Genomic DNA, 14073 nt, shown 5'->3' with positions numbered 1-14073 from the left:
ATATATATATATATATATATATATATATTTGTGTGTGTGTGTGTGTGTGTGTGTGTGTGTGTATATATATATATAAAAAGAGGTTAGGGATGTGGCTCAGAGGTTAAGCACCCTGGGTTCAATCCCCAATACAAAATTTAAAACATATCTATATTTTTCTTTCTTTTAACTTTTTAATTATGTAAAATTTCAAAAATATGAGAGTAGAAAGAATAGCACAATGAACCCACATACGCCCATTTCCCAGGAACAGTCAACAATTACGAATTCATGGCAAGTTTTGCTTCATCTATACTCCTACCCAACACATTGTTCTGAAGTAAGTTCTAGACTTTCTATCAGTTTATTCACAAATACTTCAGTATAGAGCTTTAAAAATACTCTTTGAAATATCAACCACAGAAGTTCTATTGTCATGCTTAAAAAAATAATAATTCTTGAATATGCTCAGATATCTACTCAGTGTTCAAAACTTCCCAATTATGTTATTTAGAAATAACTATAAATGTAATACCTACTTTCACTAGCTCCTAGGAATTGTTGTTGCAGGCCTTCAAGTGTGTCACTTCCTGCTATTTCCTGGACTGGTAAGTTATCTTGGACAGAAGATTGATAAGGTTTATATTTCACTTTATATGGCGCCAAAGCTTGACAACTGGGACCTTGTGATGAACCAAATTGCTATTATAAAATGACAAATGAAATGAACAATTAGTATTTGGCCTTCTCTTCCAAAATTCTCTTAATTAGACACCTTAATTTTATGCTATAGAAGCTAATTGTGGTATCATTATGAATTTTTTTACAGACATCTCTGCTCAAAAACAGTGCTTATTGTTATTGAATACTTCATTGTACTTTTGAACACATAATTTTGTACAATTTTGTAAATAAAACTCAAATCCCAATGAAATTATACACAAATATTTTATTACAAATGATTTAGATGATTTCAACATCTAGGGAATATAAAAATGCACCTAATAACAAGAACATGTGATACAATGCCTTATACATAATAAATATTCAATAGTTATAGAATGAGTAACATTGTCCAGAAACAGAATTGAGAAAAAATAGCCACCTTAATTGGACCAAAAAAATCATCCTGTCATTGAGAGACACAGAATAGCAATTGGCAAAGTGAGGCATTTGTTGTCATTGGAAAATTCTATGAAGCAAAGCAACTAACTGTATATCCTGAGGTCTTACTTCATTAAACTTGCTCACAGTAAAAACAAAGTGTGTTAATTCATCCTGTCTACTACTATAACACCACACAAAACAGGCATTAGCTTTGAAGTGTTTGACTTAAAATTTGTTATAAGAGTAGCAAGCAAGAAAATTGAGGAAACCAAATGCTGTAATCTATAAAATTACTGCTTTAAACCCTATTATCAAGACACCTAAACATACTTTTAACTGAAGCACACTGAAATAGCAGAGCCAGAAGCAGCAGTGAAGGACAGTTATTTCTATAGCATACTTCACTTTTAATGTTTAAATAACTGTTTCCAAAAAGCTTCTATTTTAAACTTTTGATTTAAGATCATAATTACATTTGATTGTAAACAGAAGATAGCATGACTAATTCAGCTGAATATTTGTACCCTCAGAAATTCTTGTAGTTAAAATAAATCATCTTACCATCGTATTTACATGCATTTCTTAAACACATGCATACATCATGCAAATGCATGTACACACAAATTCTTAAAAGTCAAATTCTTACAATACCTGAAAATGGTTCCTCTGAGGATCAGAAAATTTAACTACACTGGTTGGTTGGTTATTAAATTCCTGCTTCTGACCACTGGTATAAGGCCTGAAGTTTTCAGGAAGGCAATACAAATCAGTCTGTTCATTTTTGCTTGGAGGACTATAGCCACTCCCACCTTCATCTCCATCTTCTTTGGGATGGTACTCAGGATGTCGGTCTTCAGTTTTATTTTGATTCTCTTCCCAGCCATTGCCACTTTTTTCTCCAATATATAAGCCCTGAATTTCATTATAGTGCTATTAGATGACAGGGTAAAATAAAAGCACTAAAATCTATTCCCACCCTCATTCACAGTCATGATCACACCAGATACTTACATTTATACTTTGAGATTTGGGCAGAATTTGATGCTTGTTCCAGTTCATCTCCAATTGCTCAGAAGGATGCAGTCTTGAGAAAAATCAATACTCTAGATTTAAAGCCTATCATTTATTTAGACATAAACACAGAGAACCCAAAGATTCTTATATTTGTTTTTTCCCCTTCAATTTTTACTTAATTTAAGAATTAACAATTTTTACAATTGCTTACATTATTATTACCAGCAAGAACCAAAAAAAAAAAAAAAAATACATAAACTGCAACATGCAAGGAAAATCTCGTGATTTTAGGTCCTTACTCTTCTTCTGTGCCGTCCATACTACAGTCTGAGAAGTGAAGTTCAGAGGAGGAGAGCTCATCATCCAGCATATCATGAGGAAGGTCGGTGAGCAATTGCTGCAACTGAGTCAGAAAAGTCCACATCAGTATCACTGACTAAACCCAAGATGCCAACCAAAGCTGCCTTGGAACAGCAAGTGACAAGCCATGGAAGTTTAATTCTTCCATTTAACTAATTTCTTAAATTCCACATGAATTATGTTCATCATCTCACTTAAGGAAAAAGGAATGCATAATATCAGGATTTATGTTAGAAGGCTTTACTTTTTTCTACAAAGGTCTTAGATTTAAAAACACACACATTACAGCAGAATTGAAAAACTTTTTTATAGTAGTATAGCAAGTCATAAAAATGGTACAATCATTATATTATGTTGTCAAAGGGAAGACTTGCATTGCAGAGTCCTGTTTTGCCCCTTATTAGACCTTGGGGACTTGATAATCAGACATCCCACAGGGAATCTGAGTTGCCAGATGCACTTTGCCTAGGTGGTAAGAATAGCAGGCAGCAGCAGGTGGCCTAAAAGTCCATAAGCTCCCACAATGTGAGAGAAACCCTGTTGGGAGTAATTAATTAGTAGTCAGTTATATAATTCCAGTAATGAAAAGATATACAATACTCTGGACTATAATAAGACATTTGAGTAAAAAGAGGGCCAAAAGATTTGGACTTTCTACAATAGCATTCTCAAAAGCAGAATACCAACATAAAATAATCTGACTTTGCTTTCCAATTTTATTCTAGGAAAATCTTCTTCTTAACATTCTGCCTACATGAACTAGAGAGATAAAATAGATCCATTCAAGTTTCGAGATAAATTGTGATAAAAAGAAAAATTTGTCGAATTTCAAGATGGGTAATTGTCTTTCTTCATGTCCCAACACAGTGTCTTAAAATTTGTAACAATTAGAAGATTCAAATATTATGTTACTAAACAGTTTGTAAGGGGACTGCTTATAATGACTTCTCTTTAAGAAATTAAGCACCAGTTAACAAGTTGACTAAGTCCCTCTCCAAAGTGCATAATTCAATCCCATAAAATTATGTAATGAGTGATTTTTAAAGACATTAAATACTCTGTAAAACCTTGGAGAAAAAATGAGATGTTCTTTGGTTTGTGGCAGGTTTTTGTTTCTTTTTTGCTTTTGTTTTCCACTTTCTCTGTCACTACTATAAAAGAAATGGAACGTAGCTGCAGTTCATATCTGAGTATTGGGCTTAGAATTTTTTTTACAAACTTTCTTAAAACATTCGGTAAAAACGAAATTAAATATATTCTTAGAAAAGTTCTGAAAAAAATGTCCCAAATTGTTAGGTTGTGGTGAAATAAAATTTGGAAATGAGAATGGAGTATGTGAAGTAGATACTTTCTTATTTCCACGTATATTTCTGATATTCCTGGATTAAAAAAAAAAAGTTTTCTCAGTGAATTTGATTGGTTAAAGATGAAACAAAAGAAAAATGCATTTCAATGAAAAGTTATCTTCACCTTTAAATCTGCTTAATACTAATATTAACGCCCAAATCCTTGCCTATCTGCTCATGCAGGGTAGTTGAAAATCAGTTTGCCACTTTAGTGATAGACACATCAGAGTTGATCAAAAATTATAAAGAATAAAAAACAACACACTACAAATAAAATACATCAATATATAAGAATATTACTTGCCTCAAGTGAAAGGTAGCAAAACCATGCTAACAAGACAATGTACTAGGGAAAAAATAAATATCTATGATGTCTTTCAAAAGTAGCTCAACCTGTTCTGTCCGAACTAAGCATCACTACTTTATGGAAAAACACTACCTCACATGTTACACAAGAGAACATAACAATAAAATCAATCTTTCATACTTACATCAAGTAAGGATTCCTGAACAGAAAGAATATTTTCTTCTAAACCTTTAGTGAGGTGCAAGTACATGGCCTTATAATTCAGGGGAACCTTGCCAAAGACATTGGAACCATTCATTTCCCCCTGCCTCACAAAGACAGAAATAGCTACATAATAATTAAGCAGTTACTGTTGCTTTCTTTGTGATATCACAAAATTGGCATCCATGGAAGAAAATTAAGTTGAGTGTGAGAAATCAGCTGATCAAAATGCTTCTGGATCTGTAGATTAACTTGCTAACTAGAAAACTCAGCCCTCGGGGCTGGGGTTCTGGCTTAGTGATAGAGAGCTTGCCTAGCAAGCGTGAGGCGCTGGGTTCAATCCTCAGCACCACATAACAATAAATAAATAATAATTAAAGCTATTTAAAAAAACAAAACTCATCCCTGTAGTATCTAGAGTCTTATATTTTTACATATATGCTAACATTTTTAAACAGTTTAGTTCATCTTCAAAAAATTTCTCCATCAAGTTCTTTGGTTTGGCTGGATCCTCCTCCTTAGCTTCTATAACTTTCAGGACAGAGAGAAATGAAATGAGATGAAGTCCTTCTAATAAAGTCATTCAGGAACAAAATCCCACCCTCAACATCTCCATTGCTCAGGATCAAAGTGTGCCCTCCTCCTATTCACTGTCAAATAGATTTTGCTTTTGGTCATTAAACCTTGTGCCACCAAACACAAAATTGCCATATTGACCTATCCATGATAATAAATAGAGAATTTTAGAAACTAAATTTTCCTCATTTAGATCTGCCACCTTCCAAATACATACTGAAAGACAAAATTAATAATCCTTATAAATGACAAGATTTAATCCCTCATTAATTTCGAATTCAACAGACTGTTTTTTTGACTGCAAGTAGCAATCTTCTCAGTGGGATATTATTGTCTATCGACTGAGTTTAGTAATTTAAGAGATACCTCCCCTAGAAAAAAGAGAATATGTTATTGTTAAAGCTTCTACTAAAACACATTCTAAATCATTCTATAAACTCCTCTTCCTTTATTACTTCATGTTTATTTCCTAAAAAGAAAAAGAGGGCATTTAACTCAAAGAATTTCATCAACAACTTCTGTTCAGCAGTGAATGTAAAACAGACAATATGTCAGCCCTTTGTTAGGATTTTCCACTTAAATTGACTAAACAGACTGTCTTCAGAGCCTATAATCCCCTGGTATTCATGAAAACAGAAGTTCTCAGATGACAAACCATACAATACATTTTCTCCCAAGAGAAAAACAACAAATGGAGTAACCAACAGTCATCTACCCTTGGAGCAGGCAACCTGGCAAGTGCACTTCTGAAGAGATTCTGGTATTTTTTTAAATGAATTATAAAATAAGGCTTTCATGGATACACACTAAGCAGAATCTATTTTAATCAAAGAACCAAGTTTAAAACATACTTTGAAAAGGTCCAATATAGGAATGATAAAGGACCAGAATAACTTGGCAGCTATACCTTTAGTTTATGAATTATGCTATGTTCGGATGCAAGGTGTGGGGGAAGCATTTCATCAGCTAAACTAAATTCCATAGTGTAAGTAGGGGAGACCTGGTCTAGGTTGCTGTATATCTGAAAGAGAAACATTTATTAGACAAGTATGAGCCACACTATAAATGGTGCATAATAGTATTGTAGGCCAAGAGCAATCACTGGAGTTCCTCCATGTCAAGTTTTTCATTTTAAAGGCAAGCAAACCAAGGTCCAGAAAACATGAAGGGCAAGCCAGGGAAACACAGGTCAAGTGCAGAGCTGGAACCTAGAGTCTGAATCTCCCCATTTCCACTGTCCTCTTCTTCAATATGACATGAAGTTGGTTACTGGATGACACTATTTCTACCTGTTTGTATACAATTAAGTTTCAACCCAGACAGTGATCATTCAATATTCCTTTAAAGATACCTGTATAGCATTGGGAAAAACTCACAAGACATAATCCAGATAAGGTATAAGAAATGGATTAAAAATATATATAATATCAAGACACAACCATTTGCTTCTTGAACTATCTGGGGAATGACAAGAAAATCTCACTAAATAAATCAAATAATATGGAATGTAAATAAACACTAGCCCCCTCTAGTGGAAACAAAATAAAAAAATGTTTCTATAAGTACATCAAAGCAAGGCAGTTAAAATGTGGAAAAGGTACTGATTAGAAAATCTACCTCTAAAATACACAATTCCAAGGCTCAATGAAACTTTATTATTCTATTAGAAGAGAAGTACCAATATAAAACTAAGAGGACCCACAGCAGCATTACCAGGTTCAAGGTTCTGACTGCTATCTGCTACTTAAATCACCTCCCTTTTTACCAAGATCACTTTCAAATATATAAATATCATCATTAAATGAGCCATCATGAGCATTTATCTTGACAGCACAGATTACTAAGTTATTTCTGCCCCAAACTACCAGTTCCAGAATATATATGTACATACATACATAATTGTACTATCTGGAACAAACAATTATCACAGAGCTACTTCTGGTGACATTACAGAAAATACATGTATACTTCAACAGACTGTGACAATCCCAAATGACAATCTACCTTAAGCTATGGCTTTATCAATAGATGCTTATAACAACCATTCTTATCTCAAGCATAACCACAAGCATATCTGTAATAACTGTGAAATCACACTGTAGGCAACTTTAGGTGAAAAGCATTTTGTAAAGCCACATTGTTACATTATGGACGAGTTAATAAAAGAGCTTTTGAATTCTTCTTTTGTGGCCCAGCTTTATATATTTTACTTGTAAACATTTGCCTAAAATATTCTGAATGAGGTCTACTGAGTAGCAAGGACAACTACAACAGTAGCTCTCAAATGGTACACCAAGAAATTATGCTCCAGTAAGTTGTGAGGAATATGAATAATGTGCAATAATTAATTGATATGAATACTGGCATGATAGATACCATGTTGCCATATATACCAGTATACCATAGGTACAGCAATTTAAAAATTATTATAGTGCCTTACTTTTCTATAAAATGATTGAAGGCTTTTGTCTGAAATATGAGTCTATTCATTGTAGTCTGTGGTTTGAGATTCCATTTGCTGTAAATGTCCTGTGACTATTAAGTCACTTATTTAGGAAGTCCTTTCCTTTTCTGAAGACTAAATGCACTTTCTCCAACTGATCTTCAATGCAAACAATGGATGGAACAGAATTGGCAAAAGCAAGATCATAATTGTACAGCTGATCAGGATGATATGGAGATTGGAATTTGAGAATGGCCTATTCACTGGGTAACCAGTGATATACCAGCACTTACTCAAATTACTTTATTCGGTTGTTTACTGTCTGCCACTCATCTGTAAACGTCCTGAAGACTCCATTTTCTGTTCCAAGACAGAAACTTGGCCTCTCCTTCCACAGCCAGTCATTGTCTCCTAAACAAAAATTCTTAAAGAATTGAACTATTTATCTGATGGCAACACTAAGTTGTGTTTTATTCTTCTCTCAAAGAAAGAAGCATTCCACTCATCTACCTTCTCAAGTCCAAGTAGCCTTCAGGTGTTAGGATTTTGTTGTATTGTTGTGTTTTTGTTTTTAAGAATTATAAATCCCTTCAAAATGACACAAGATGATATAATTTTTATCATTAAGTACAAATTGTTAAAGATTGGGCCTAGGGTCCTTTTTTTGAGTAACTCACCTCTTTTTCCCTTTCATAATCTTCTTTGTCATATTCTTCCTCTTCATTTTGTGGCGGTAGTGCCACACTGCCAAAGTCTAATGACATGGTCCTCCTATGGGAAGGGGAAGATGTTTGATTTCTAAATAGCCAATAAAATCTCCCCAGAACAAAACTACATAATAAAACTGCCATACCCCAGGTCAAAAGACAACAGGTTGGGAAAAAAATATGTGTAACTCATGTATGATAAACAGTATTACAAATATAAAGAGAGCTCTTACAAATTAATTCTGATCCATAGAAAATATCTGCATGCAGCAATTCAAAAAATTTTAAATGAAAATAGGTAATAAAAGTACAAATAATTTTTTTCTAATGGCCTGGAAAGTATAATTTACACAGAATTTTTGCTTGAGCAAAAAAGTAAAATAATGATAATGAAATAGAAGAGTGCCAAACACAAAAATCTTATTAACAAGTTCAAACAAAACTTTCAAGTTGATGTATGGCACAGGTAGTAATTTTCTTCATTCTTTGAACAACACAAATCCAAATTTCATACTTTACAAAAAGTGAGTTCCTAAATCCTGAGTTAATATTGCTACCCAGAAACCACTACAATCTGCTAACATTATAGAGTACACAACAGAAATCTAAGTGTTAAATGTTCTGCTTGCAAACTTGATACAATCAGGTTCCAGCAAAATACTAAGGAAAGATAGATGGGAAACCAGAAGCTATGCCACTGTGAGGTTCCAATTCCAAAAGCAACAGCAAAAGCTCCCTGAGGAACAGTCACTATTGTGTGGCAGAAGCAACAACTGGAGATGCATTTTTGACTACTCACACTTAGAAAGACTGTTGATTATTAAATTACACTTAGGGATCCTGACACTATATCTAGAATTCCCAGAATTTCAAAACTCTGAACAATTCTGACCAAAAAAAGTAACCAGGTATCATCCATTACCTGGCCTACCTAATATGGTCCACCACTCAGTCCAGTGCTCTTCATGCCAATGAAATGCACTTTGATGTGAGTCTGAGCCACAACTCACTCACTACACCCTTCAGGCTCTAAACTATCATTAAACTGGAATTCAAATAAAAAGCACAGAGACCCAGCAATCGAAATGCATTTTCTATACAGAATTTATCTTCCTTAGCTTGGTGTGGTAGTACAAGCCTGTAATCGAAGCTACTCAGGATGCTGAGGCAGGAGAATCTCAAGTTCAAGACAAACCTGGACAACTTAGTAAGACTCTGTCAAAATAAATGAAAAGTCACTGGGAATATAGCTCAGGGACAGAGCACTAGCCTAGCATGGGCAAAGCCCTAGGTTCAATCCCAAGGAAGGAAGGAAGGAAGGAAGGAAGGAAGGAAGGAAAAAAAGAAAAAATTTAAGTAAGAAAAAATATTTAACTCCCTGTGTTAAGAATTGAGAATTATATCACAACAGTCCAACACCAAAAGATATCCCATTAAATCAAACCTAAGGTACGCTTGATTATATGATGATAATTCCATTTGTACCATTAAAAAAAAGCAGTCAATTAAATTATGACACATCATACTTTGTGGATATTAAAATGTGAAATTAAAATGTGCACTTCAGAATATGGCATTAACACAAATATGAATTTCTACGCTGAAAATTCCCATATACCTATTTGTTATTGTTGTTTATTTCAAGGACTGATGTTTTTTGGCCAGCCTCTAATTTCCACCCCACCTTCTCATTCTTTCTTCTCTTGGTATCTGCATCCAAATCCTTTTTAATCAACTTTTATCAACTTGAACTTTTCATGTCAAGTTTAACCTTCCCAGCATCTGCTCCTTAGGCCAGCCATACTTACTCTTTTCTACTCTTGTGCCAGTACTAGAGGGAGAAGGAACATATAAGCACTCTTTCACTAAGAGGAAAACTATATGCTTGAGGAATCTAAATCCTTGTCTTCATTTAGCACCTACAAGAATTCTCTTATGTACCAGCCTAAGATTAAGATCTGGATATGGTAACAAGCCTACAATGTAGTTGAAAGGGTGAGAGGAAAACACATAATCTCCTGTTTCTACGATTTATTTCACTCTGCAAGTAGATATCAAGACTATAGTATATACAGATAATTAAAATCCCAGCCCAGGTAAACTCTATCACCATAAAGAGATCAGATTAAGCTGGCCCTTAAAGATAACCATGAATCCTTGCTGCTTCTAAATTCAGCTTACTATATTCCCTGCCTCTTCTTTCATTTAACTACAAGTACAACCCAGAATATAAAATTTGGATTAATTTCTCCTATATTAGAAAAAGAAGAGAGGGGTTTTCCCCCAACCTTTATTAATTGGTCATTAATTGAAGTTGAATATTGAAAAGGAACTTTGAAGGTTACAAGAGCCTATTGTTAAATAAAGGAACAATATTAAATACTGAACTACTTTTTCTCAGGAAATAGATTAATTCCACAATGTGTTTTTAAGTGAAGAGAATAAAAGACAAAACTGCATTTTCTTAAAATGACATTTTAAATTTAAACCATGCCATTAGTATCTGAAAAGACCAAATCTCCCCCACTGGGGAAGAAAAGGTATAAATAAGATTTCCTTCTAAAAAGTGCAAACTATCAGAGACCTTAAGAGACAATTTTTGGCATAAAGAGAAATCTGATCAACTTAATGAGGTTTTAAAAAAAGACTAAAAGGAAATTAGTACTTTTACTGAAATAACTGAAATTTAAAAGTAAAAGCTAATGTTTTTCTTTGACACTTTAATCATCACTATAACCACTATCAGAGACTTTACTATAATATCCAGAATAAAAGACTATATTAAATACACACACATACTCTTAGCATGATAGTAAATCCAGAAACCATAAGGAAAAAAACTGATTGAAAACCTAACCACAGAATGAGTATAAAGCAAAAGATATAATTAATAAATATTAAGTATCAAAAAAATGCAATACTAACAAAGTCAGAAAAAAATTATGAGAAAAATATTTGCAAAACAAGATCTTAACAGATCATTTTTGCAAGAAAATGAGAAAAAGACAACTCAATTTTAAAATGGGCAGTGACATGATGTAAATAACATGTTAGTGCTTAGTCAATTTGAAAAAAATGCTGAACTCATGAAGAATTCAAAGAAGTGTCATTTAATCAACAAAATGCCATTTTCAATCACTGTATTGAAAAAAATCTCAAACTGTGTAACCCCTAGTATTGGCTATTGTGTATGGCTCATAAATTGCTGGCAAAAATATAAACTGCTAAAACCATTTTGAAAATTATCAATTAATATATTTTAAATGAACATTTACAAAAGTATTGCCCTAATAAAAAATTACTTTTGAATTAATTTGGCAATACTATACCACTAGTAAAAATAAAAAATATTGCTATATTTATTGACTCAAAAGACAGACCATTTTAAAAAATCAACATGAAGAAGTACACATATGCTTTTTAAAAAATATCGTAATCTAGGTAAGATTCTCATCCTAAAATAGAGAATCCATTAACAAGATATATAAAATGAATATCTGTTCTGTTCTTAGGTTAGACAGTTCTCTGACACAGTTATCTAATCGAACACTCACTTTGTTGTCCCTGGTTATATTTTCTTTGCCCTCCTTGCAACAAGAAAAACAGTATGTGTTTAGTTGGGCTAAAGGTTACAAAGCAAAAGTACGTTTTTTTTTTTTTTACCTCATTGAACAAACTAAGCACCCTAAAGGCAGAATTAAAATATATCTGCCAGGTTGCGGCTGTAGCTCAGTGGCAGAGTGCTTGCCTAGCATGGGGGTTGATCCTCTGCACACATAAAAATAAACAAAGGCATTCTGTCTCTTTAAAACTATTTAAAAAAAATTTTTTTTTAAATGTATCTGCTCCTTGGTCATAGTAGGCACACAAATGTTTGCTAAATTAATAGAATATATGCATGTTACCTATTGGAATTCATTATTTTAATAAAATTTTATTGAACATTACTGTGTGCCAGAATATATCCTATATGCACCTAAGATATGGCACCTACCAGTCAAGGGGAGCTCGCTCTCTTAGGGAGACAATGCTGCAACTAACAATTACAATGATACATTGTAATAAATTCTATCAAAGGGGAAAATACAAAGCACAAATTAACATGTCTAACAAAGGAAGGCTTAAGGAGGTTTTACAGAAAAAACAGGCTTTAGATCAGAAATAGATCTCAAAGGACACAATATGGTGTAAGTGGCTGAAGAATGAGGGAACCCATTCAGACAACCTGGGCTCAATTTTGGCTCTTCTATTTATCAGCTGTGCAATCTTAAACTGCCACCATTCCTTCATTAATGAAATGAGGGTAAAAACAGTATTCTAAGAAAAGGTGAATGTACAACCTGCATATTACAATAATACAACCTCCTCTGGGATGAAAATAACACCCTCTGCCAGATGTCTTCCCAAATCTTACCACAACTACCCCATGAAATTAGTCACTTCTTTGCACTTTCAGACAGCATTTCTGATACTTTTCTTATGGCTTCACCTTCAGCCTCTCTTATCAGTTGAATGTAATCATCTGTAAACTGCCTGGTATCATAGATGTATATGGTGAAAATCAGCTTAAATCAAACTCCAGTTCTTGAGTACAAGACAGAAAGGGTTAGGTGCCCCAGAACTGGTTATAAGAGTTGCCCTGGAAATTAGAAAATTCTACTTCCTTGCTTACCTGCTAACTTCCCTTCTAGAATGGAAATAGCCAGAGTACACTAGCCTGCTGTAGACCTGCAACACCTGGCTATAAAGGCCTCTTCATTCAACAATTTACCAAGCATTGTTCAAGTTTACAAAGGACATGGTAGGAAAAACAAAATGAATAAGTGATGACAATATCTGTTTTCAACATTGTGTTCAGTACTAATGACAGCAGCTTGGACACATCAATTCGAGATAAGCAGAGGAAGAAGAGAGTGATCCTAATGCACAGAAGGCACCCACAGGCTGAATTAATACATAAATGCATGGCCTTGCATAAATGAATGACCTTACCAAAGAACTCGGTTGGGCGTCAGCCACGGGACATCAAACAGGTAGGTACCACGAGATCAAAAGCTGCACGGACGGATCCCAGGAAGCCTAGGTTGCTAGCTTTGGGTGCCAGCGTCACTTGTACTCGGTCAACACACGTGCACAGAGCACCCACTGTGAGCCAGGCGGGGCACCAAGGTGACCACCGGTGGGGGTCGTCAGGGAAGAGTCTCCAGGCGACTCCAGCAGCCTGGAAAGGAGACGAGGAGAGCTTCCCAGATGTCACTTCTAAGTAGGATCTTGGGAGACTGAAGAGGTCTCAATGACACTTAAAAGTCAAAAGCTGAACCCCCGTAACCCGAGGGCAGGCCACCACTGCACGATTTGGGGAGGGGGCAGGTCAGCCCGGCGGGAAGCTTTAACCAAATCCCAAGAACCCCGCAACCCCTCCAAACCAAACCCCAAGCTCGGTTGCGAAGCAAAATTCACCGGAGGCCACAGACGCTGTCACCGCGGGGGAACTCTAGCCCCTGCCGAAGACCAACTTCTAGCAAACCCCCTTACCTTGATTCTAATCTGCTGGCTCCTTCCTAGTCACAAACAAACCCACGGAGCCCGGAGGTTCTTGAAGAGCAGCCGCCTCCTTCAATCACCCGCTAGAATTTCGCCTGGTGGGCGGGGCCCGGCAGGTTCGGGNATGGCAACATAACTCCAGTTCTGCCTCCATCTTAACATGGATCTCTTCTTCTTGTGTTTCGCGTTCTTTCCACTCCTACAGCCCAGTGACCCCGCTGCTGCACATAAAGTCCCTGTTTTCCCCACCAAACTCTTCTTGCCTTAAAAGTTTTTGCATTTCACTCTTTTGTCCTCTAAGGTGCTATCACCGGCCTTTGTTGTTTTACTTTGTCTTCTAGCTTAGAAATTCCTGCCTTGTTAAAATCTGTGTTTCATTAATTACTGGTAATATGGCACATTTTCTCATATTTGTTCACTATGTACTTGAATTCCCTTGGGTGTGAATGTTGTCGTCATTTAAATATTTGTTAACCGATCCTTTAAGAC

At 35.0% G+C, this 14073-nt stretch overlaps 1 protein-coding gene across 7 annotated transcripts in view; it reads right to left on the bottom strand.

Moving 5' to 3' along the window:
* Cep152 (centrosomal protein 152) overlaps positions 1-13682 on the bottom strand; it is a 90067-nt gene extending 76385 nt beyond the window's left edge. For 4 of the 7 annotated variants that reach the window (XM_048793738.1, XM_048793740.1, XM_048793741.1 and 1 more), the window contains exons 1-7: positions 13576-13682; positions 13033-13261; positions 8011-8104; positions 2400-2503; positions 2098-2170; positions 1738-2016; positions 519-681 (exon numbers count right to left, since the gene is read on the bottom strand). In XM_048793738.1, the coding sequence (XP_048649695.1) occupies positions 519-681; positions 1738-2016; positions 2098-2170; positions 2400-2503; positions 8011-8097 (706 nt within the window). In that variant the 5' untranslated portion in view covers positions 8098-8104; positions 13033-13261; positions 13576-13682. Of the gene's footprint in view, positions 1-518; positions 682-1737; positions 2017-2097; positions 2190-2399; positions 2504-8010; positions 8105-13032; positions 13262-13575 lie in introns of those variants that run through there. The other 3 variants (XM_015480688.2, XM_048793739.1, XM_048793742.1) reach the window with 3 other exon arrangements.
* Positions 13683-14073: the final 391 nt, after the last annotated feature.

This window comes from Marmota marmota, unplaced genomic scaffold, assembly GCF_001458135.2.
Source record: "Marmota marmota marmota unplaced genomic scaffold, marMar, whole genome shotgun sequence".
NCBI classification, from domain to species: Eukaryota; Metazoa; Chordata; class Mammalia; order Rodentia; family Sciuridae; genus Marmota; species Marmota marmota.
Note: the sequence above shows the minus strand (reverse complement) of the source record. Positions and strands in the feature narration are given on the sequence as shown.